At 34.9% G+C, this 27,018-nt stretch overlaps 1 protein-coding gene across 1 annotated transcript in view; it reads left to right on the top strand.

Annotated features, from left to right (window-relative positions):
* The window catches only part of LOC150093018 (armadillo repeat-containing protein 7-like), a 44,416-nt gene extending 17,640 nt beyond the window's left edge, over window positions 1–26,776 (top strand). Inside the window, exons 3-5 of the mRNA XM_090413812.1 lie at window positions 14,078–14,146; window positions 21,644–21,781; window positions 26,574–26,776. Of these exons, the coding sequence (XP_090269938.1) occupies window positions 14,078–14,146; window positions 21,644–21,781; window positions 26,574–26,737 (371 nt within the window). The 3' untranslated portion in view covers window positions 26,738–26,776. The remainder of the gene's footprint in view (window positions 1–14,077; window positions 14,147–21,643; window positions 21,782–26,573) is intronic.
* Window positions 26,777–27,018: the final 242 nt, after the last annotated feature.

Below are 27,018 nucleotides of genomic sequence, written 5' to 3'. Positions count from 1 at the left end.
GACTTAAACCGAGATAAAATATGAAGTTTTAATGAAAATGATACAACTAGTTTCAGCCTTTTACAGCCTTCTTCAGGTATCCACTAAAGGTAGAACACAGTAATAAAAATTGAAGTTACAAAAAACTCAGAATTACAGCCAAAAAATGCAATACATAATTGACACGTTGTATTTTTCAAGTTGTTCTATCTAACGCGCTATTGTTTGTTGCATGCGAGCTTGCAAGTTCTCGTGAATGCCAGTATTGAACAACTGCAGCATGGCAATCAAGGATGTTGTAACTCAAGTTGTTGTTCAAATGTTCAGGATTAAGGAGGATTTCCCTGGACTCCACAATTTTCCTTTCAAACTCATCACTGCAGCGAAAAATGTTTTTGGATTTATCCCAGCAAACTGAGTGACTCTGTAGATCATCATGAGGATTGTTTGAGAAAAGAACATGACTGGATTAGGGCAGATGCATGTGATCTTTTATAGGAGATGTCTCTCTTATGCTCCTTTATACAAAATTCAACAGATTTGTTAGTCTGTCCAAAATAAGGAATATTACAATCGCACCACAACTTGTAAACACCTGGATATTTCAGATTGTGATGAATAGGCATCGGATGGCTTATAAGAGAACGGACTTTAGGGAGTGTAGTGAAAAACGTCCTGATGTTGTATTTTTTAAGGACTTTAGCCAATTTATTGGAGACTGAACTAATGTAAGGTATTGAGATGTTACCTTTAAAATCAGTAGTTTCTGTAGTACACTGCCTAGGAGGATCCAGAAGAAATTTCTTAATCGTTTTTTCAGAATATCCATTTTGTTTAAAGATAAGAAAAAGGTGATTAATTTATTTTTGAATTTTGAGGGAGTGATATAGGCTAAATAGCCATAAGAATAATATATTATTCTTATGGCTATTTAACCTATTTTTGTTACCCTTTTTTTATAATGTCATTGGATTTTTACACAATTTTTAAGGCATTACAGAACACCACAATGTAGTTTACAAATTTCCATGCCAAGAAGACTGTGATGTGACCTACCCAGGTTATGTGATCAAATCTTTATGGGCAAGACTACAAGAACACTACTGTGATTGCAACGTACCAATTCCAGAACATCTTAACAATAAAAAAATGCAACAACCAAAAGAAAAACAGAATACAAAATACAAGAAAAACAGAAATACCAGTCCACGCCCTTGAACAGAAGCATACCCCCACAAATCGACAAAGCCATAATAATAGACATACAGGAAAACAAAACAATGCTTAGAATATTGGAAACAATAGCCATGAAATGAAATTAAATTAATAAAACAAAAACTCAATAAACGTCCACTGTCCCTACATAATCTCCTAGAGTTGGAAGCTCCAAAACATAAAAATTAGGTCACGACTCCCACCAATAGAATACAATACAGATATACAAAAACACCAAGCTGGCATGACACATAGCCTCCACTTTCCCCACGAGCTCCAAAGACGATGCACTGTTGAAACGGCTCACACCCTGTTACTTCCACCCTTGATCTTATCCCATCATATCCTCCTTCCCCAAAAATTTCTATCTTTCCGAAAAAATTATCTGCCCACCTTTAAAAACCCAGATTTAAAATTCACACACCTCTTGCTTCACCAATAATTCTCCCACATCTCTCTATCCCCACATTTCCTCCTCCCCTTCCTTTCATTCTTACTTTAACAGCAGATAAGTCGGCAAAGGTTGGTCGATTGGTAGAGCCTCTGCTACTAATGGCCCAGTTAAGTAAGTTTGAGCGCGGTTAGTAGTTGGAAGGGGACCAATCGTTTGATGCTGTTGGCACACTCTCCCTCGATGAGTCTTTGGACTCCCTAGAGGTGTCAAATAATAATAATAATAAATGTATATTGCCAGATGCTGCTGAATAAGAAGTAACATCGTACAAACGTATGTCCAAATTATTATTCTTATATATTCTTCATATATCTGTCTTTAAAACATCAGTAATGCCTAAAAATTGAGTAAAAAGCCAATGACATTATATAAAAAGGGTACACCTAAACAAAAATAGGCTAAATAGCCATAAAAATAATATTTACTTAGAGGAATAACATAGAAATTTTTCCAGAAATAATAGGAGTGAGAGTAGACTATGTGCAAAATGGTGATTGTGCATTGCTGACAACATGAATGTGAATGAATTTAAGATTCAAAGTAATATTTATGTTTCTGGTTGGCTGGGTGAGACTTTGTGTGAACAGTCTGTTAATTCTAAGGAAATAATAATAATTAAATAATAATATAAGAATTAAGCTATCAGATGAAGTTTTACTTGAGAAGCTTCATTAAGAATAAAGAAATTTTACTTTGTTTATAGTTTCTTCTTTGTTCTTTATAAACTTCTGACTCTTTTTCAGTTGTTAAGCTATATTTACATTTGAATGATTTTCTTGAATTGTATGCTTCTCTTTATTCAAGTGATTTTTTTTTTTTTTTTTGCCAGACATGTAAAATTAACAAGAAGTACATACAAAAGTCAAAAGTTAAGTTTGTCTGGGATACATTCATTTCTCATTGCTTACTTATACCATTTTATTTTTGTATGTACTTCTTAAAATTAAATGTCTAGCAAAAAAAAAAAAGATCACTTAAATGAAGAGGAGCATAAAGTCTAAGATAATTCAAACTGAAATGGAGCTCAACAGAACTATGTACAGTAGAAAGAGGAAGATGGAAGCCATCTTTTCTTTCATTTATGACATTTGTAAAAGATTGCATCACCCAGAATCAAGTGTAAACTATTATCTGCCACTGGAAATGCAAATATGCCACTTCTATCAAGGAATGTATGAAAAAGATCCTAATATCAAGTTGATGTTTGGAAAAACCTTTTTCTGAAATGCATCTTCCTAACTATGAAATTTGTGTAGCAGGATCCTGCTTCCCCTCGCTCTCTCAGACTGTGACTGGGCAGAGTCCAAATATATCAGAAATATATCAGTATGCAAAGGGCAGGGGTAATGCACAGATAGAAGACTGGATACTCTTGGTTTGGGAGACGTTCGTGCACCTTTCATCACTCCCCCAGACACACACACACACACACACAGCCTGCTCTGTAATTAACTTCCTGTCATCATAAATTATGAAAGATTCCATTAAAAATACAGTAATACTTTAGATCAGAAAAATTCTGCCTTAAAAATCATAAAAAAACATCAAAAATACAATAAAAAAAAACAAACAGAAATCCATACAAAAAAAAACCACATCCATATTATTCACTTCACCAAGATTCATGCATGTCCTTAACACAGATATAAATAATAATAATTATTATTATTATTATTTTGTGACACTTCTAAGGAGTCCAGAGACTCATTGAGGGAAGACACCTACTCTACAAGTCTCTGTCTCCACCACTCCTCCACCAACTACACCGAACTTTTACTACCATCTACATCAATGCCATCTACTGCCCACTACCTAGTATTTTTAGTCTATAAATTGCTTCTGTTCTGAATTGGTTTTTCAGCCCCCATACAGGCTGATTTGTCTGTATGGGGGTTGAAAAACCAGGTTTCCAGGAGGAAAAAACTCTGCTACCACCCTATGAGATCAGCTAACTCACCTTCAATTAAAAAAAAACCTATATAAAGATATAGGTTTTTTTTGATGACAAGAATTGAACAATAATGACAAGAATTGAACCTAGGCCTTTTCCAATCGAAGGGTGCAACATACGGTTGTTCTTCCTACTGCGCTATGAGGTGCAAATAATGTACACTTACTATTTACATGCATCTCAACCAGACTTGTTACTGCTCACTTACAGATCTAAGCTGGCAGCTTGAACAATACTTTCCCATCTGAACTAGCCGTGCAACTCTATGTTAAGAGAGCAGTGTATTTGCATTCTTCGAATCTGACTTTCCATGTCATATATCACAAATCTAAAATCTGCTCTGGCTTAAAATTTCTTTTCTTCACTTGATTGTATTCATTCTTTATTCATTTATGAAAAATGAGTGCTTTATTCATTCTTTATTTCTTTTGTTTATTCATTCTTTATTGGTCATTAGTAATGATCAACACAAATTGTATATATACCAATACCAAATAATTCACCATTTGCACAGCACCCTGGAATTTTTTTAACCAGCTCTCCTACTCTTCTTATGAATCCAGATCATACACTGTGTGTTTCTTTTTCCCTCCACATATCATTTCACCTAGCCATTCTCGTTACTTTTGGCACTGCAAATGGGATGACTTCCAAGATTTCCATGATATGAGGTCATCCTTTTTCTTTCTTTCTATGATTGAATTACTGTTATTTCCCAATCCAAATACCTGCTCTGAAGTTATCCTTTCCAGGAAGGCCTTCATCTCTCAGTTATGTTCAAGTCTTGTCTCTCCAACAAGTGTGTCAAAACAGTTGAAGATAAAATAGGCGACTTCAAATTTTACATGACGTCACCATTCCAGAATCTAACAATTAACAAAAAATATATATGCATACTTATCTTTTAGCGCAGTATAAGTATGTTTTTTTTGTAACAACATCTTGTATGATAAACTGTGAATTATGTGAATTTAAATTAATGTATCTATTTGTCTAGCATGAATGTAAGTCAGCAAAAGGGGCAGATATGAGAGAAATCATTAGTGAAATATTATAAATAAAAGAATGCATATTATTCAGCAACATGGGGCAAAGATTGCCCTAATACTATAAGAGCAGCATAAGCACCCATGGGCATCACATCTAAGAAGACATCGTGACGCATACGTTCCCAGAAACAAGAAGTCCCGTATGTTGATCGGTGAAGTCACCCAGCCTGAGATCAATGGGTGAGACGATAAGAGAAATTCAAACTCGGAAAGATGGCGCTCTAGGGGAGCGAATAAAACCCATGACACAGAAGTAAATCCCTACATTTTTTTCTTGTTCCTGCATTTCTCTTCGTGTGCTCCAAGAGTTCATCGCAGTTCAGCTCTCATTTTTGAGGGCTGATTTACGAAAGGATCAGGCATGACACCGCAGCAGATTTCGGCAAGATCAACCGTAGGCCGTCAGTGAGAGGGCAATCGACGTAAAACCTTAGCAGAGAGATAGCGCCCAACTCAGGTGAGCACGTGTAACCCACGTGGCGATAAGATCAAGACAACCAGAACCGAAACAAAGAAGGAAGGACAGAAGAAAACCGATAAAGAATAGATAAGTACTCTCACGTGTTCTAGCCCCTTTTGAGAATTGACTAACAGTGTTAAGAGAATGCATCTTAAAATTTGTATTGGAAGAAAGAGTGAAGAACTAAGATTTATGTAAATGACTATGCTTTTGAAATGAACTTTAAGAACTTTCAGTTAGATAGAGATTCTGTCGCAATTAATCCGAGAGAGATTATAGATGTGCTAAAATGCCTTAATGTCCAGTTGAGCTGTAATTGAGAATGTATTATATGTCGAGTTATTGAATTTGCTAACATTTTGAAGTCAATGCATAATTGTTTTAAGAGTGAGAGGAAGGTAGAAGATTAAATTAGAATTGATAACTACTTTAACTTGTATGGCATTATATAATGAGTTTAATAAATATTTTGGTTCCTTACTTACATGTGTTTCTGATCATGATGACTGACCCTGACCCTTCATAAAACTTCGAACCTGTGATCGTGTGTATGTGTGCGGGAATACCCCAATTGAAAGTAGTAGGGCACGACTGCAAATAAAATAAGCCAGAGAACCCAAGACTTCTAAGAATTCAGTTAACATTATTAGTGGCACCTGATAATCTATGTTTATCTAAAGGGTAAGTTTATCTCTAACTTTAAGACCCAGGCTGGTGCAGATAAAAAATAAATTTTACCTGAGTGACCGGGATAACTCATAGAATTCAGGGAACAGGTAATCTCTGGTGGCCCTTAAAAGGTTAAATTACGTAAGAAAAGGTATAAAAGAAGCGAGACATAATGATAAGACTAAAATTAATGAAGATCACATAACAATGATGCAACCGACTTAACAAAGAGGTACATGCGATAGAATTTGATATAGCGGCTGAAGTAGGAAAGGATAAAGTTAATTATATTGCCTCGATATATCAATATCAGAGATATATGATGCAACAAGATGTGTTTTTCATTATGGGAGATACTGAGATAGGAGTGATGTTAGCTTGGTCCACCTTTGCTACGAGTTGCCCGGTGTTGTACTACCTTATCCCAGTCCTGAAGATATTTTCAGGTGCAAATTTTGTTTGCTCACACTTGGATAAAGGATTAAACTAAATTTATTATAGTCTAACCAAGTGAAAAATAAACTTTCGACAACTTTTACAGTCTTCTTAGGCTTAATTGCCGAGTCAAAATTGGTTTTTGAGCACTGTCTTTTACTGCTAGTTTTGTTTGTCTGATTTTTCTCTCTCTCTCTCTCTCTCTCTTTTATTTTATTATTATGTATGCTTCTCCAAAGACTCACCAAGAGAGGGCTGCTGTTTTAGTTGCTCATACATAAATGACTATCATCTCTCTCTCTCTCTCTCATATGCACTTATATCTAACAGTAGCCCATTTCACACACCCATCCTCACCATGAAAAGAATTTGAACCACACATGCTTCCTAGCCATACCTTTAGCCAGGTTCCTCAGACTGTCCAACATTCTGTCTACACTAACCATTAGCTGTAGAATTTCATTTATATCTATAGTTTAGGTACTCCTTACTATTTTTGTATTTCTATCATATCTCCTGATCTGTTTATTCCTCAAACTAGAAAGACCACATTCCTTCAGTCTATCCTCATACACACAGTTTCGTAGTTTATTTATCATCTTGGTCACCCAACTTCTAGATCTTTTCAGCTGTGTGTTCGCTTCCTCAGAACCTAGGTGACCATTCTATTTGGTCTTATCAAAGCCATGTAAAGTGGACGATTAACTTCCTTTTTTTTTTTTTTTTTTTACAAGTTAGTGTTCTCTTCAACAGTGCAGTTATCTGAATGCAGTGACTTAACCAACATAGCATTATTATTATTATTATTAAGAGAAACTTCCAGGGAGTCACGGACTTATCGAGGGAGGCCACATACTACACGCACCAGCTATCATACTTATTCTTGAATTCATTCACACTGCTTGCACTCACAACATCCAATGGTAATCTAGCCCTAAAATCTAGGGCTAGATTACCCCTTCCAAGGATGTCCTCTTGTCCTTTCCTCACCCTCCATAGATTGAAAAATTCCATCAACTGAAATCCTGTGATCCTTTCAGAAGTTTGTAAATCTCAGTCATATTGCCCCTCTTTCTCCTGTTTACTAGTGTCTGCAGTCTACAAATTTTCAGTCTGTCTTCATAATTAGTTTTCCACAATCCTGATATCATTTTTAAACTCTTCTATGCACTTTCTCTCCACTGTATCAGAATCACCTGCACACAATAGTCCAAGTGAGGTTTTATCGAGGCGTTGCAAAGAGGCAGAACGACATTCTTATCTTTACATGTGAATGCTCATTTCAGCATTTCATTATCTTTTGAGTTGTATTTGAAATCTTTGCTACATGGCCCCTGAACTTCAACTTCCTATCTACTAACACTCCAAGATCACTAGCCTCATCAGTTTCTTCTAGCATAATCCAACCAATATAATACACCATTGGATATCTAATCACACCAAAGTGAATGACTTTACATTTACTGACATTGAACCGTCATCCATTTTCTCATGCCCACAGTTCCAGCCTATTCAAATCATTCTGCAAGAATGCTGCTGATATTTCCTATCAGCACCATTCCTGATTATCCTACCTATTTTTGCATCATCAGCAAATAGCTATATGTCACTTGTCAAATCCTTCCCAATATCATTAATGTACAGAGTGAATAACAGTGGACTGTTAACAAGCACTGATCCTTGTGGTGCACCATTGGTTACCTTAAATATCTTGCATACTCGCATCCCCCATAGACCACTTTTTTATATTTGTCAGTAAGCCATCCCCTTATCCACACTAATATTCTATAACCCAAACTCATATTCTCCAATTTATGCAACAGTCTACTATGCTGTGTTCTGTCAAAAGACTAAGCAAAATCTAAAAGTATCATGGTGTATCCATTCCCCTTGTCTATTGAATGGTAACATTGTTATAGAATATGAGCAGGTTGCTAAAACATGACCTTCCCTTAGTAAACCCATGTTGCTCATTGCAAAGTAGAGCCCTAACCAATGTCCAAAATCTTCACCACCACATGTGAGATACTAATTGGTCAATGGTTGCATACATCGGTCTTTGCACCACCCTTATGCAATGGAATTACCATACACTCTTTTCATTCTTGCAGAATCTTCCCTGTTCTGAGACTCATATTAAACAGCCTGGTCAAAGGAATAACCAGTTCAGCTGAACACTCTTTTAGCACACATGCTGATATCCCATCAGTCCCTATTGCTGAATTTTTATTTAGTTTGTGCAACAGCTCTAATACCTCATCCTCATACACCTGAGTTTTTTCATCCAGTGAAGAGGTAGCAGTGCACTCAATGTTGCATATGTTCCCTTTCCGCTATCCACTAAACCTCTCAGTCTCTAGTTTCATTGACTACTTACATCAAATAACTATCATCATCGTCAAATTCCTGCCATGTACCCTCAAGGGGTGTACAGGATATGATAGTAATACATGAAATATTTACATCATTACTAACTTTCTATCTACAATTTTCCTATAAATCAGTCTGTTACTTGTCAAGACTCCAACATTATCAGATCTTATATTTCTATCATCTGAGGCACTTTGTACCGTATCAATCCACCTATATCTTGGTCTTCCTCTGGGTCGTCTTCCTGCCAACCTGGCAGAGAACACTAGTTTTTGTAATCTTTCCTTGCCCATTCTGTTTAAGTGACCATACCACCTGAGATTAGCTCTGCTAATGCATTCCTGGATTTTGACAATGTCAAGTTCTTTCCTAATAACCTCGTTTTTAATATGATATTGCCATTGATACCATCTGTTCATGCCTCTAATCTTTCTCAGAACTCTCATATCTGCAGTATCTAATCTTTGGTCAAGTGTTTTACTTCTGACCCAGCTCTCAGATCCATAAGTTAAAACTGGTTTGAACGCTGTCTTGTATACATCTAATTTAGTGTTCCGACTAATTTCTCTCTTATTCCATATGAATTTATTCAGTTGACTTCCTAGCATACCAGCTTTGTTGATTCTGTTGTCTATTTCCATATTTAATTTACCATCTTCACTAAAATTTGTACCTAAGTTGCTGAAATGTTTTACTGAAATGTTCCGCAGGTTCTCCATTCACAACTCAGTTGACATTTTTAACAATTCTGCCTATTTTCATTGTCTTTGTCTTTTTATTGCTGACCTTCATACCATATCTATTACAACAGTTATTCAATTTAGTCAGGGAATCTTGCAGACTTGTAGTGGATTTATTTAGAAGTATAACATCGTCCGCATAAAGCCAAGAGCTGATATTAACATCTCCAATTTTGATATCATGTTTAATACCAGGTTCTCCATTCACAACTCAGTTGACATTTTTAACAATTCTGCCTATTTTCATTGTCTTTGTCTTTTTATTGCTGACCTTCATACCATATCTATTACAACAGTTATTCAATTTAGTCAGGGAATCTTGCAGACTTGTAGTGGATTTATTTAGAAGTATAACATCGTCCGCATAAAGCCAAGAGCTGATATTAACATCTCCAATTTTGATATCATGTTTAATACCACTTTCCTTCATAATGTGATCCATATAGATAATGTACATCCTTGTCTCACACTAGATTTAACATTAAACCATCTTCCTGTACTTCCTTCAATTCTAACTGCTGATTTGCAACTCAAATAAAGACTAAGTATTGCTTGATATAATGCCCCATTGACACCATATAACTGTAGCATATTGAATAGCTTCTCTCTTAGCACCTTGTCATATGCCTTTTCCAGATTGACAAAACTTAAATACAGATCTTTGTTATATTCCCATGATTTCTCAACTATTTGAAGATCTGATCTTCAGATTTGAAGATTTGAAGATTGAAAGTGAAGATCTGATCCTGACAGCCTCTATTTGGCCTGAATCCAGCTTGTTCTTCACCAAGCTTTTCTTCTATAATTCTTCTCAACTGTTTCTCAAGTATACTTGCATAAATTTTACCAGGAACACTCAGTAGGGAATTACTTCTTTTTATATATGGGCAGCGGCAAATTCTCCATGCTTGCTGCGCAAGCTCATTAACTGAGAAAGAAGTCATATTTATTTGTTAATAAATGCATGCATTTATAACATTCCATTTAGGCTTTTATTTTTATAGACAGAAGACGTCTTAAGCTTGCTCGGCAATAATTGAGCTTTTGCTTTGTGTATCGAAGGCCGATGCTTGCTCGTCTAGTCAAAGCTACCTTGGCTTGCTCGGTTGTAGGAGCTTCCAGGTCCTCACAGCACTGTGATTTCATGCGTGCGCATAGCCATTTCACGTCATCTCACTTTGTTGCTTAAACACAGGCCATACACAGTCACCGTAGCTCTAGCCAGTGAGCTTCAGCCAGCCTTTACAAGTGTGCGTGTTGCTTGGGAAAATTAAGTTACAACCAGCTTTTTATGACAATGTTATTGACTAGTTCATAAAGATGAACTGTAGGGTAGAATTTGTATTCAAGTAGCTAAATTGAAAAAGATAGAAAATCATTTGTAAAATAAATGTTGTATTTGTATGATTAAATGTACATAAATTTGTAAATATATAGTTTTAAATGGTCAGTAATTCATTATTCTGCTAATCAGACTTCTATCACACCTCTCACTCCCTGAATGATAACAAGAGCAAGCTTGAATTTCAAGACCAGCATTCTCTCCTGTATGTGGGTACTATGAGAGCTCTACTCCAATCATCGGAAATTCTTCCATCTGTCCAGGCCTTTTGAACTATGCAGTGCAGCCACTGGAAGACTTTTATACCACCATACTTAAGCATTTTGGTCGAATATCATCTACTCCTGCTGCCTTTCCACATTTCAAGACTTTGATGGCTTTTTCTACTTCAAGTATGGATATGTATTCCTGACTGTATGCCTGTTGAGTGTTTTTTACATTTTTCGAAGCAGTTACTCCATACTTCAAGGATATCTTTTTCTCCCATTTTCATATCACTTTTATCATCTCTGACTCCTTTTATAGCACTCTTTCCTCCATTCCTAAGGTTCGTAAACAACCTCCAGAATATCTTACCACCTTCTTGATATTTATTTTCTATGTTCTTGCCAAAGTCCTCCCATGACTTTTGTTTAGCTAGTTTTACACAGTGTTTAGCAAATAACTATTGATATTATATTCTGTTTGCATTGTCCTTTGTCGATAATGTATAAACTTATATTTAGAAACATTAAACTGACACTAGTTTACATTTTCTTATAGAATTAGTCAGATGCAGTCTGCCTACAGGGATTCTGTAACGATTATGTCCCTTATCACTCAGTTCAACTTCATCCCCATATCATTAATATGTAAATTTCAACATGGCCCAAGCACAGAATCCTGTGGTACACCACTGGTCACTCATCTTCTTCTGATACCTGTTAGTCAGTTATAATCTTATCCATGTCACAATTTCATAGCACTCATTTCATATCACTTTATTCAGCTGGGTCATTAACATATCATCCTTACCAAATTTGTTATCTATTTTGTTACTGATTCCCCCCCCTTCTCTACTGAAAATTGTGATTAGGTAGATAAAATGTTATTTGTTCTATAGAGTAGACTACTGATTTTCAGAACAAATTTATTATTATTATTATCTTAAGATCCTCCTTAGATGATCTTAGGGAGGATCTTGAGTCTGTGAATCCCCCAGGGATTCACAGACTCATCTAGGAGCTCCCTTTTGTCATACACATAACTCATCATACTGTGCCTTAAACACATTCAAATTCTCTGCAAACACCACATTCTCAGATGATGCATTCCAGTCATTCACAACTCTTCATTAAAAAAAAAAAAAAAAAAAACTGCTTCTCACTCCCCAGCTCACTCCCTCCTTATACTTGAACACTGGTAAGGGATTTATTTAAGAGAATAAATAACAGTATTTAAATATCTTAAAGCACTAAACTTTAATATCCCTTATTCTGACATCAGGCCTACTATGTCATTCCCAGGTAATATGGTTTACAGGGGTGCACTGGCCATATGTGCAATGTGTGCGATGCACACAGGTGCCAGGATATAAAGGTACCAAAGATTTGGTATGATATTTTAAATAAAGTGAATTTTGTCAGCAAAATACTGCAGTCTTCATCTATGAATCTCCAACTTACTTTAGATGCATTGAATGATCTAAATCAATTTTTAAATGATTATAGGTCAGATGAAACTTTCAAAGAAATTGTAGAAAGCTAAAATTAATTGCAGCAAAATTTGACGCAGAATCTGTATTTTGTAGTAGTAGACCACTAAGGCGACGTAAAAAGACAACACAATTTGATTATGAAAATGAAAATATAATATATCCTGAAATTTCATTTAAAGTAATTTTTTTTCTCTGCATAATAGATCAAACATTACAATCTTTGCAGGAAACATTTACTTTATTAAAAGAGCATATGAATTCATTTCAGTTTTTGTATTTGTTAAGTACTTCACAAAATAAAGAAAGTTTATTATCTTGTAAAAAGTTATGACAAAAATTAACACACGAGAATCATTCAGCCATTGACACAGATGATTTATACGAAGAAATTTTACACTGTCAACCATTTATTTCTAATTTTAAAAATGATATATATCAAATAATTCAGTATATTTATTCAAACGACTTAATCACAGTTTATCCAAACTTTACAATTGCCCTTCGGATTCTTTTGTCATTACCGGTATCTGTAGCATCTGCGGAAAATGGTCCTTTTCTAAACTTAAAATTATTAAAAACTACTTGCACTCCACAATGGTACAAGACAGACTTTCAAATCTTGCCATTATATTAATAGAGTCAGATATTTTGGATCAACTTGATGTACATGATATTATTTGAGAATTTTCATTAATGAAAACTAGAAAAGTTCAATTCACTAAGTGATTTTTCTTTCTGTTTAAATATTTATTTAACTGTTTCTTTACTCGGTAATGTTTAATATGTTCCTATTTTATATACTTGTAAGTTACTATTATTTATTTATTTTATTATTTATTTACTTTATCTTTTTCCAAATTATTTTTGTTGTTTTTGTACCCTTGTATGGTTATTGTTTTTTATACAATTTTTTTTTTTTGTAATTTCTGATTTTTGTTCAATAAACTTATAATTAATATATTTCTTATTTCATTTTTACTCACTTATATGTTTTTATAAAGTAATTTTTTATTGGGGGAGTGGGTATAGGTGCGCCAACTAAAGTTTTGCATACAGGCGCCGGACACTATTGGCACGCCCCTGATGGTTTACGTTCATTGAGATTATAAATAACAGTGGTAGCATATGAATGTGCTTTACACTTGTTTTTATATTGAGCCATCTTTCTGTACATTCTTCATTTGCTTTCTGTGTTCCTGACATAAAAACTGTTCATGTTATCAGTGTACAAAACAAAATTTCCAAATGTGTACACTTATATGGTTAAAAATTATGCCTACTTGGTCTCTTAATATATTCTATTATACTAAATTATCAGGAAAAAAGACAGGTTTAATTCTAGCTCCCTACCTAGGTAGCAACTTTTTCTAAGGTTTTTTTTTTTAAAAACAAAATTTAGGGTTTCACTCCTTGTGTACTTGGATTTTTAATTCTCAACTGAGAAAATTTCCTATTTTTATGGTTAGGAACACATAATGCATGCCATATTTTCATAACCTGCTATCTAGTATACCTTTCTGATGGCATACTCAGCTGCTGCAGTGAAGGGCAGAAATCGGTTATTTATTAGTTCTCAAAGTTGAGGTTAAAGGGGAAAATGCCATCTAAAGTATTATTTAAAAATAAATATTTAAAGAATTCTTATTATTTAAATTTATTTTATTATTTTTAGTGCTTTGAATAATTATGAAGATGTTTTTCTTTAAATTTGTTTTAGACCAGCTAACAGAGAACAATGAGAACTTAGTGGAGTTTGCAGTTGGAGGACTTTGTAACTTAGCTCTAGGTAAGCATATAAGAGAATTTCCAAAAGTTAAAATTATATTACAGATAATATAAAAGCTTGATTTTCTGCTTCTTGAAAGGCATGTATGTTAAGTATATGTAATAATATTTGATATTTGCTATTAAAAAAAAAGCCACATCTGTACAGTCATCATGCCATGAAACAGAAATATGAAAAGTATATAGATTAATTTGACTGCATGGATTCTGAATTACTTCACAATAGATATAATGCAATATTTATTCAATTCTCATTATTATTAGCAGTAGTTCATTTTAAGCTAATGATAATATTTATCATCCTTTCATACTTACTGACAGCTAAAGGCAAAGACCTTCATATTATATTTTATGGTCATGTTCTGTTTTAGAGAATAAATAACTTGAATTATCATTGCTAAGAAAAAAAATTGCCTAGAAGGTTTTAGTTTGACATGTAAACCTATTCAGTGAACACTAAGAAACATTTATCATCATCATCATCATCAAATTCCTGCCATGTACCCTCAAGGGGTGTACAGGATATGATAGTACTCCATGAAAAAAATCACATCATTACTAACTTCCTATCTACAGTTTTCCTCCAAATCAGTCTGTTAGTTGTCAAGACTCCAACATTATCAGATCTTATATTTCTATCGTCTAAGGTACTTTGTACCGTATCAATCCACCTATATCTTGGTCTTCCTCTGGGTCATTTTGCTGCCAACCTGGCAGAGAACACTTGTTTTGCTAATCTTTCTTCACCCATTCTGTTTAAGTGACCATACCACCTGAGATTAGCTCTGCTAATGCATTCCTGGATGTTGACAATGTCAAGTTCTTCCCTAATATCCTCGTTTTTAATATGATATTGCCATTGATGCCATCTGTTCACATCTATAATCTTTCTCAGGATTCTCATATCTGCGGTCTCTAGTCTTTGGTCAAGTGTTTTTCTTCTGACCCAGCTCTCAGATCCATAAGTTAAAATTCGTTTGAACACTGTCTTGTATACAGCTAATTTAGTGTTCTGACTAATTTCTCTCTTATTCCATATGAATTTATTCAGTTGACTTCCTACCATAGCAGCTTTGCTGATTCTGTTGTCTATTTCTATATTTAATTTACCATCTTCAGTAAAAATCGTGCCTAAGTAGCTGAAATGTTTCACTTGTTCCACAGGTTCTCCATTCATAACACAGTTGACATTTTCAATGATTCTGCCTATTTTCATTGTCTTTGTCTTTTTATTGCTGACCTTCATACCATATCTATTACAACAGCTATTCAATTTAGTCAGAGAATCTAGCAGACTTGTAGTGGATTTATTTAGAAGTATAACATCATCCGCATAAAGCAAATAGCTGACATTAACATCTCCAATTTTGATATCATGTTTAATACCACTTTCCTTCATAATGTAATCCATATAGATAATGAATAACAGAGGGGATAATGTACATCCTTGTCTTACACCAGATTTAACATTAAACAATCTTCCTGTAGTTCCTTCAATTCTAACCGCTGACTTACAACTCAAATAAAGACTAAGTATTGAGTATTGATATAATGCCCCATTGACACCATATAACTGCAGCGTATTGAATAGCTTCTCTCTTGGCACCTTGTCATATGCCTTTTCCAAATCGACAAAACTTAAATACAGATCTTTGTTATATTCCCATGCTTTCTTGACTATTTGTCGTAAAGTGAAGATCTGATCCTGACAGCCTCTATTTGGTCTGAATACAGCTTGTTCTTCGCCAAGCTTTTCTTCCATAATTCTTCTCAACCGTTTCTCAAGTATACTTGCGTAGATCTTGCCAGGAACACTCAGTAGGGGAATACCTCTGTAATTCTCACATTCAGTTTTATTTCCCTTTTTTATATATGGGTACTATGCGAGCTCTACTCCAATCATTGGGAATTCGTCCCTCTGTCCAGGCATTCAGAACTATGCAGTGCAGTCACTGTAAGACTCCTATACCACCATACTTCAGCATTTCTGGTTGAATATCATCTACTCCTGCTACCTTGCCACATTTCAAGCCTTTGATGGCTTTTTCTACTTCAATTATGGATATGTATGTATTCCTGACTGCATACCTGGTCAGTGTTTTTTACCACTGTGTAGTCATCACTGCTTGTTTCATTTAGCAGTTTTTCAAAGTAATTACTCCATACTTCAAGGATATCTTTTTCTCCCATTTTCATATCACCTTTATCATCTCTAATTCCTTTTATAGCACTCTTTCCTCCATTCCTAAGCTTCTTCAACAACCTCCAGAATATTTTGTCACCTTCTTGATATTTATTTTCTATATTCTTGCCAAAGTCCTCCCATGACTTTTGTTCAGCTAGTTTTACACAGTGTTTAGCATTTTTGCATTTGTCTCTGTATTCTCTAAGAGCACAAGCTGACTTATTTGACAGGAACTTTTGATATGCTTTCTTCTTTTCCTTCACTGCCTCTTTAACTTCCTGTGTCCACCAGGGATTTTTTTATCCTTGCAGACAACCTCACCACATGCCTCTCTGGCAGAATCAATCAATGTTTTCTTCAGAGTTTGCCACTGAATCTCCAAGGTTTGATTACTGTTCTCAAACTCTTTCAATTTTTCTTCAATAATCTTTGTGTATTTTAGTCTACAGTTCACATCTAAGAGCTGCTCAACCTTTATTTGCTTTAAAACTTTCTTAAATGTTATTCTTTTCAATATGAAATTCAATTTTATCCTGCTCAAGACTAAATAGTGATCACTTCCAATTTCAAATCCTCTGTACACTCTGGTGTCCTGCACCAGGAAGAAAACATCATTATCAACAATAACATAGTCAATGAGACTTTTCTTATTCCTTGCCTCTTCTCTCCATGTGAATTTGTGCACATTTTTATGTTGGAACATGGTGTTAGTAATAACCAGTGTCCATGTCCTGAGCAGAAATCCAACACATATTTGCCATTATTATTAGCTTTGGTCTTTTCTCCAAATTTTCCCAAAATATTTTTGTATGTCTCACAATCATTTCCTACTCTGCTATTTAGATCCCCAACAAGGACCAACTTTTCCTTTTTCATTGTGTCAGTTTCTTTTTCTAAAGCCTCAAAAAATTCCTCCACTTCTACCTTAGTAGAACCTTCTGTGGGACCATAGGCACAAATAAGTCTCATTGTCCAGTTCCCCATTCTCATATTTGCCAACATTACTCTACTTGAGATGTACTGCCATTCATGAAGATTAGCCTCGTATTTTGTATTGAATAATATGGCTACAGGTGTGCTTAAGGGTCAAAGCTGTATAACTGAGAGGAGACCTCCACATAGCCTTTAAAGGAATGTGGAGAACCGACCAGGGCTTCTGACCTAATGTCCAATCCTCACCTTCTCGTGGTGCACCCTGTTGGGTATCTACTTTGATACTGAAAGAACGAGGATGGGCTGGCAATTTGGGATTTAGCCGACCAAATTGTATTCTTATTGGTTAAACCAAAATAAAAAAATGATGGTACAACATGACAAAATTTCATGCCGGCTGGGGCGTCGCCCGGTTAAACAAGGCCCCCGTTGTTTTCGCCAGGGAACCAGGGCGAACAGCGAAAAGTCAGCTACTGGAACAAATCTGAAAACAAACCCCAATTCAACATCACCAGAGTTAAAGATCGGTACTATCAACGTAAGAAGCCTGAATGGCAAAGAAATGGAGCTAGCTGAGGAATTAGATAAGTACCAGATCGACATAATAGGGGTGACTGAAACAAAAAAGACCAAAACTGGTGAGATCTTTCTGAGCAATAAATACAAAATGTTATATTCAGGCAATGACAATCAAGGAAAAGAAGGAGTAGCCATAGTATTCAACACAAAATACGAGGCTAATCTTCTTGAATGGCAGTCAGTCTCAAGTAGAGTAATGTGGGCAAATATGAGAATTGGGAACTGGACAATGAGACTTATTTGTGCCTATGGTCCCACAGAAGGTTCTACTAAGGTAGAAGTGGAGGAATTTTTTGAGGCTTTAGAAAAAGCAACTGACACAATGAAAAAGGAAAAGTTGGTCCTTGTTGGGGATCTAAATAGTAGAGTAGGAAATGATTGTGAGACATACAAAAATATTTTGGGAAAATTTGGAGAAAAGAGCAAAGCTAATAATAATGGCAAATATCTGTTGGATTTCTGCTCAGGACATGGACTGGTTATTACTAACACCATGTTCCAACATAAAAATGTGCACAAATTCACATGGAGAGAAGAGGCTAGGAATAAGAAAAGTCTCATTGACTATGTTATTGTTGATAGTGATGTTTTCTCCCTGGTGCAGGACACCAGAGTGTACAGAGGATTTGAAATTGGAAGTGATCACTATTTAGTCTTGAGCAGGATAAAATTGAATTTCATATTGAAAAGAATAACATGTAAGAAAGTTTTAAAGCGAATAAAAGTTGAGCAGCTCTCAGATGTGAACTGTAGACTAAAATACAGAAATATTATTGAAAAGAAAATGAAAGAGTTTGAGAACAGGAATCAAACCTTGGAGATTCAGTGGCAAACTCTAAAGGAAACATTGATTGATTCTGCCAGAGAGGCATGTGGTGAGGTTGTGTGCAAGGATAAAAAAATCAGAACTCCCTGGTGGACACAGGAAGTTAAAGAGGCAGTGAAGGAAAAGAAGAAAGCATATCAAAAGTTCCTGGCAAATAAGTCAGCTTTTACTCTTACAGAATACAGAGACAAATGTAAGAAAGCTAAACAGTGTGTAAAACTAGCTAAACAAAAGTCATGGGAGGACTTTGGCAAGAATATAGAAAATAAATATCAAGAAGGTGGCAAAATATTCTGGAGGTTGTTGAAGAAGCTTAGGAATGGAGGAAAGAGTGCTGTAAAAGGAATTAGAGATGATAAAGGTGAAATGAAAACAGGAGAAAAAGATATCCTTGAAGTATGGAGTAATTACTTTGAAAAACTGCTAAATGAAACAAGCAGTGATGACAGCACAGTGATAAAAAACACTGACCAGGCATGCAGTCAGGAATACATATCCATACTTGAAGTAGAAAAAGCCATCAAAGGCTTGAAATGTGGAAAGGCAGCAGGAGTAGATGATATTCAACCAGAAATGCTGAAGTATGGTGGTATAAGAGTCTTACAGTGGCTGCACTGCATAGTTCAGAAAGCCTGGACAGAGGGACGAATTCCCGATGATTGGAGTAGAGCTCTCATAGTACCCATATATAAAAAGGGAAATAAAACTGAATGTGAGAATTACAGAGGTATTTCCCTACTGAGTGTTCCTGGCAAGATCTATGCAAGTATACTTGAGAAACGGTTGAGAAGAATTGTGGAAGAAAAGCTTGGTGAAGAACAAGCTGGATTCAGGCCAAATAGAGGCTGTCAGGATCAGATCTTCACTTTACGACAAATAGTCGAGAAAGCATGGGAATATGACAAAGATCTGTATTTAAGTTTTGTCGATTTGGAAAAGGCATATGACAAGGTGCCAAGAGAGAAGCTATTCAATACGCTGCAGTTATATGGTGTCAATGGGGCATTATATCAAGCAATACTTAGTCTTTATTTGAGTTGTGATTCAGCAGTTAGAATTGAAGGAAGTACAGGAAGATGGTTTAATGTTAAATCTGGTGTGAGACAAGGATGTACATTATCCCCTCTGTTATTCATTATCTATATGGATCACATTATGAAGGAATGTGGTATTAAACCTGATATCAAAATTGGAGACGTTAATGTCAGCTCTTTGCTTTATGCGGATGATGTTATACTTCTAAATAAATCCGCTACAAGTCTGCAAGATTCTCTGACTAAATTGAATAGCTGTTGTAATAGATATGGTATGAAGGTCAGCAATAAAAAGACAAAGACAATGAAAATAGGCAGAATCATTGAAAATGTCAACTGTGTTGTGAATGGAGAACCTGTGGAACAAGTAAAACATTTCAGCTACTTAGGCACAATTTTTACTGAAGATGGTAAACTAAATATAGAAATAGACAACAGAATCAGCAAAGCTGGTGTCGTGGGAAGTCAATTGAATAAATTCATATGGAATAAGAAAGAAATTAGACGGAACACTAAATTAGCTGTATACAAGACTGTGTTCAAACCAATTTTAACTTATGGATCTGAGAGCTGGGTCAGAAGTAAAACACTTGACCAAAGACTAGAGACCGCAGATATGAGAGTCCTGAGAAAGATTAGAGGTGTGAACAGATGGCATCAATGGCAATATCATATTAAAAATGAGGATATTAGGAAAGAACTTGACATTGTCAGCATCCAGGAATGCGTTAGCAGAGCTAATCTCAGATGGTATGGTCACTTAAATAGAATGGGAGAGGAAAGATTAGCAAAACAAGTGTTCTCTGCCAGGTTGGCAGGAAAACGACCCAGAGGAAGACCAAGATATAGGTGGATTGATACGGTACAAAGTGCCTTAGACGATAGAAATATAAGATCTGATAATGTTGGAGTCTTGACAAGTAACAGACTGATTTGGAGGAAAATTATAGATAGGAAGTTAGTAATGATGTAATTTTTTCATGTAGTACTGTCATATCCTGTACACCCCTTGAGGGTACATGGCAGGAATTTGATGATGATGATGATGATAATATGGCTACTTCTTCTTTACCTTGATTGTCATTGCCTGAATATAACATTTTGTATTTATTGCTCAGAAAGATCTCACCAGTTTTTGTCTTTTTTGTTTCAGTCACCCCTATTATGTCGATCCTGTAATTCCTCAGCTAGCTCCATTTTTTTTGCTATTCGGGCTCTTATGTTTATAGTACTGATCTTTAACTCTGGTGATGTTGAGTTGGGGTTTGTTTTAAGATTTGTTCCAGTAGCTGACTTTTCGCTGTTCGCCCTGGTTCCCTGGCAAAAACAAGGAGGTGCTTGTTTAACCGGGCAACGCCCCAGCCAGCATGAAATTTTGTCATGTCGTACCATCGTTTTTTATTTTGGTTTAACCAATAAGAATGCAGTTTGGTCGGCTAAATCCCAAGTTGCCAGCCCATCCTCATTCGTTCAGTATCCAAGTAGATACCCAGCAGGGTACACCACAAGAAGGTGAGGATTGGACATTAGGTCAGAAGCCCTGGTCGGTTCTCCGCATTCCTTTAAAGGCTATGTGAAGGTCTCCTCGCAGTTATACAGCTTTGACCCTTAAGTACCCCATATTCAATATCTGGTATTAAAAAAAAAAGCCACATCTGTACAGTCATTATGTCATAAAACAACATAAAAAACCTTTATTATTTTTTAATTAAATATTTTGAAAATTAAGTTTCAAAATCCCAAGGACAAAGACTTATTTTTATTTATTTATTTATTATTTTTACCTATATACATTTCAAAACTTCAGAGATTGAAGGTTCTCTTAAAATTTTGCACTTGATGTTACTTTAATAGCTCAGCACTGAACACCATTGAAAACATTTTTGCACATGTTACATTATTACAGTTTTGAAGTATTGCACGTAATGTTTTTTCTTTCAGATAAATCTAATAAGGAATTAATTTTGAAAAGAGGAGGTATTTCTAAAGTTATTAAATGTCTCTCTAGTTCACGGCAAGAAACCGTCTTATCGGCCATAACAACACTTATGTTTCTTGTAGTACCAGAATCCAAAGCAGGTTAGATTATTTTTCCCTTGTCTTTCACCAAGCTGTTTATTTTAAAATAGTTTGCAATTTTAACAATTAAATCTTTTTATTTCATATGCATTTTGAATTCTATAACTTTTAATCGAAATTCAAAATACATGAGATATGCGTGAAAAAGTGGAGTTGCTTAAGAATTAAAGCAAGATAAAAAGGTAAGAGCTGGAGAAGACCTCCAGTTCTCATCTTTTGTACTCGAACAAGTAAGGATGGGCTGCCAGTTTTGCACTACTAAATATATTTTATTAGCTGAAATGCTGTGTTAATATAAACATAATCACACATCATGCTAGTGGATGACCATTCATTTAAACAAGTTTTCTGATATGTTGAGTGATAACATTCTAGGAAACCTGGAATGTTATCACTGAACAGTCTCAATTGAACTGAAAATAGGCATGATCATAGTATGAAGCATCAACGGAAAATAAATAAGATATCAGAAGAACTTGCAAAAATTCCATGTTAATGTAGCTGTCATTATTTAGCCACAGAAGACAAAGTCAGGTGAGATCCTTCTAAATAATAACTTAATTGATTTATTCAGTTACCTCAAGGAAAGGAAGGAACTAAACATGGAGATAAATTTCTTTAACCAATTTGCATATAAAAGATGCATATTAGATATCAACCAAAAAATTAATGTGGAGTGCAAGATGGTATTGAAATACCATGGATGTACGATGATTTATAGATTTCTTCCATCGTGGTCATTTGAGTAATTAATTGGAAGCAGTTTCAAATAGAGCTATGCCAAAGAAGGCTAAGCAGTCCAAGTCTTACAGTTCTGGTTCTTATAATTTGATTTAAAAAAAAAAAAAAATCAGCAAGTGTTTCATTGTGTATTTTCTGTATGGTACTCATGTTTGACATGATTTTCCTGTTTAAGATATTGATTCTGATATACATAGGTAATAAATGACATGAGGTTCACCAAATAGGTCTACTGCAATATTTCATGCATTTGTATCATGGACAAATACATGGATATTATAGATACATTAAGTCACTCAAATGCATATATTACATAATGTTATTAATGCACTGTTGGTCATAAATCCAATAATAATAACTAATAATATTTCAACTTCTGAAATGTTCTGTATATACGTTAAAAAAAGTTTTCTGTTTAATGCAATAATTTCTGAGATCTTGGAAATCATCATACATTCACTTTGATTTCAATTCAGCAACCAGGAAATAACAAAAAGTCATCCTGTAAAAATCTCATGTAAATATAATTTATTCATATGTTTAGTTTTTATAGAATCATAAATAATATATATTAACTCACAATTTTTTTTCATTTAATATAAAGTATATTTAAATCATGGTGGCTGTATGATGATTTCCAAGATCTGAGGAATAATTGCATTAAATAGCAAACTTAGTATTTTATAGAATCATAAAAATATATATTAACTCACAAATTTTGTTCATTTAATTTCAACCTATATATTTTTATGTATAGGTTTTTACATAATTTCTCATTTCATAGATATACCTTAGTTATTGAACTTGTCATGTATACCAATGATGAGTTAATATAATTTATAATTATAATACATCACTAACTAAACTACTTTGGTGTTATAATCCTTCAAAACTAAAGTTTATTGTTTACAAAACAATAAACTTTAGTTTTGTTTTGTAGTTGACAAGATCTAGGACTTAGATCTTGTGGCCTGTCATATGTGGATCTCATATTGCAAATTTATGAGCATGTAGTAAAGCTAAAAATATCAAACAGCTGTTGCTTATTTACAGAAAAACTAAGAAAGACTGCAAATTTGTAATCCACAAACTAAGAGATAAGTAGGTAATAACCTACTTATCTCTGCTTATCAGTGTGTTCTTCAGCAACAAAGTAATCTGATGTACTATTTTGGACATCTTTATATGCTTTTTATGCTTTGTACTCCATGTCCACAATCATATCTCTGACCTCATCAGTTTTCTATAGTTCAGTTTCAGAGCAATACACAGCTTGAAATCTTTTCATCCCAAAATGCATAATCTTCCACTTTGCCACATTAAACTATCAGCTGTTGTACTTTGCCCCTACTAGTCTATTTAAGTCATCCTACAGGATCTTTATCATCTTCAGTGACCATCACTCCATCCAGTTTTGTATCATCAGCAAACAACTGGGGCTGCTTAAAGGTCAAATCCAGATAACTGGGAGGAGACCTCCAGATTTCTTCCATTCCTTTAAGGAATGGGGAGAAATGACTGAGACTTTTGACTTAATGTCCAATCCTAACCTTCATATGGTACACCCTGTTGGTAGATATCCATTGGATACTGAATGGATAACAATAGGTTTGCAATTTGGGACTTAACTGATTAAATTATATTCTTTGTTGGCTTGAAACAGAAATAAAAGCAGATCTTCCCACTATTTTGGGCAAACAAAAAGATATGCTTTTATTCAGCTAGAAGAACATAAGTCTTATATTAAATACCATGAGCCCGAGCAGTCTGGACTTGTGGATGTACAAGATACTATAATAGTACTACTTGACAAGTTTACATTAACCTAAGGATGAACACTATTTCTGAAGATTACAACTGCAAATTCAGATGAATCAGCTTGTGACAATTTGTATAACTGATGATTTCAAGTAAAAAGTTGATATACATTCAACTTTTTGAATCGTGCGCAAAGGGGGTCATGTGGTAGCACTCAACAGAATGAAAGGCTGTGATAAGCAAATTGTGTTTGAAGGAAGCTCTTTTTTGTGAAGGAATAAAGTTGCAAACTTCAATGTCTTACCAGGGGCATAGATGTCTGTGATTGTCCTACTAATGATCTACCATATGTACTCCTGTAACTCGTGTCCTGGTGCAGTATAACCTTTGATGTCTTTGTGCCATAAAAATCAATAACAACAACTTCAATGTCTTATAATGTCTCAAAGACATCATCTGGATGATTTCATGCAAGGAAGAATTATTGGAAATCTTGAAGAAGGCTGCATTCCTACTGATACTGCCAAAGAGTTTGGAATCTCACATAATTATATCCAGGCTCTTGGCAGCATTTTAAACCAATGAATGTGTTCTAGTTTGCTAAGAAGTCACCCTTGCTCGACCTTGGAGCATGAAGGTAGATTTTTTGGTTAAAACAGCAAAATGTCTACAGCTTGCAAACTGATGTATGTTTGCAAATTGTGGACATGATATTTCTACGAGGACATCACCGAACACGTAGTTTCTTTACCGTTTTGGGAGAACTGCCAGCCATACTGGCTTTTCACTTGTCTTTTTTTTTTTTACTTATGTTGTTGAAAGGTTTATCAATACTTGGCTGGGATTTTGTTAGGGCCCCTGAAACAATTGAGGATAAAGGATTCATGCTTGAATGGTTTTTGGTTCAGCATCAGAGCTCCCTACCCACCATGGGACCACACATGAATGCCCATGACTTCATTCAGGAATGGAATGTCAGTTTTACTCCAGATGCCATACGAGCATCACAGCAAGCCTTGGACCTTGTCCCTGGACTATGGGGAAGGAGACTTACTGCAACACACCTTGATCCTTGCAGGCAAGCCCACTAGCTAATTGCAAAATTTCTGTCCAGGCCATCCAGGACTGCCCATCTTGCAGAAGCAGAGGCCAAAGTAGTACAAGACTATTAGGATTCCATTTTTCAGATGTCCATGGGTCACATCGCATGGCAAACATGGCAGCAAGGTGTTAGATCCCAGTGATGGTAAACTGGAAGATAGGATAGCAAAAATGACTCAAGAGAAGTAGAGCAAAGAATACATGAAGAAAAGCAAAGAAAAAGAGTAAGAATGAAAAGGGCCAGTACAATCACATACAAGTACAAGCAAACATGGCAGTAAGGTGTTAGATCCCAGTGATGATAAACTGGAAGATAGGATAGTAAAAATGACTCAAGAGAAGTAGAGCAAAGAATACATTAAGAAAAGCAAAGAAAAAGAGTAAGAATGAAAAGGGCCAGTACAATCACTGAGAGGTCTCCTCCACCACGAACAGATGCCTTACATGGAGGGGACTAACTGTTAGGCCAATTCAAACAACCTGGCAGGTAAGTATCCCATTGGCCACCATTTAAGATGCCCTGATCTATAGTTTGGTGTTTCCATTTTATCCTCTATCCACTCCTTAGGAATGCATCTGTTTGCTAGACTTTCATTGAACTGTCAGTTCAATACCATATCCATCTGACTATCTTCTTGTTTCATAACAAAAGAATTCCTTAGGATTTACTTTGAAGAAGCATGATAATCTGCATTCATTTCTGATTTCTTCCTTTTGCAGTTCCTATTTGTTTTTTGTTTTGTTTTTTTTGGTCATTTCCTTATCATCAGAATTGTTTTCATGCTCTTTAGGAGAAAAATCACAGAAATTAAATGCTATATTTTTTAATATTGTTAAACCTTTGCAATAATCATGGTAGAAATCTTAAATGTGTTACCTGTCCAGCAAACTTTTTATTCAGTACTAATTTTTATGGTGGAATAGTAGTAATTAACAATTTAAATAATCTTAAATAAATAAATCATAAATAATAATACAATAAAGGTTTGGTAATAATTATCTAATATTAGCTCATGTAGCCAGCAAACCAAACATGACATGACATGTTTTAATGTCATTCAAAACATGGATGCAAAGAGTATATTGAAATAACATTGATGTGAATCACACTTTGGTTTGATATATTTCATTCACCATGACTGGCTAAGTGGTTAAAATGCAAATTCTAAAATCACCATTTTCTGACTTACAGAGATCACAGCACCATCTGTTGTGGACTGCATGCTAAGATTTAGCAAAAGCTTGGATCGCAGATTGAGTAACTTAGCCATGGTATTTCTTCAAGAATATTGTACTCCACAAAAAATTGAAGAGACAAAGAAGTTGTTCGCAGAGCAGAATATCACTGTTAAATGAATATTTATGTGAATAAAAAAAGTTTCATTTTTCTTTAAATTTTCAGTTTAAATATGAGAAGCATGACTGTATTATGGGCATTTAATATTTATGATTTTGTTTATTAATTTCTGGATTTCTGATTGGTGGGACTAAACACTACTTTTCATTTTCTATTATTAACTTACTTTGGCAAGTAGGCAGTTATATTTTTGGAGATCTTGCTGTGTTCCGATGTAGAGTTTTTATAAAGTAACTTTAATGATTATGTGAAACTTTTGTATTAGAACAGGGAAATGAGA

The sequence above is a fragment of the Typopeltis vanoorti genome, chromosome 24, assembly GCF_054136105.1.
Source record: "Typopeltis vanoorti isolate ZY-2024b chromosome 24, IOZ_Tvanoo_1.0, whole genome shotgun sequence".
Lineage (NCBI taxonomy): Eukaryota > Metazoa > Arthropoda > Arachnida > Uropygi > Thelyphonidae > Typopeltis > Typopeltis vanoorti.
Note: the sequence above shows the minus strand (reverse complement) of the source record. Positions and strands in the feature narration are given on the sequence as shown.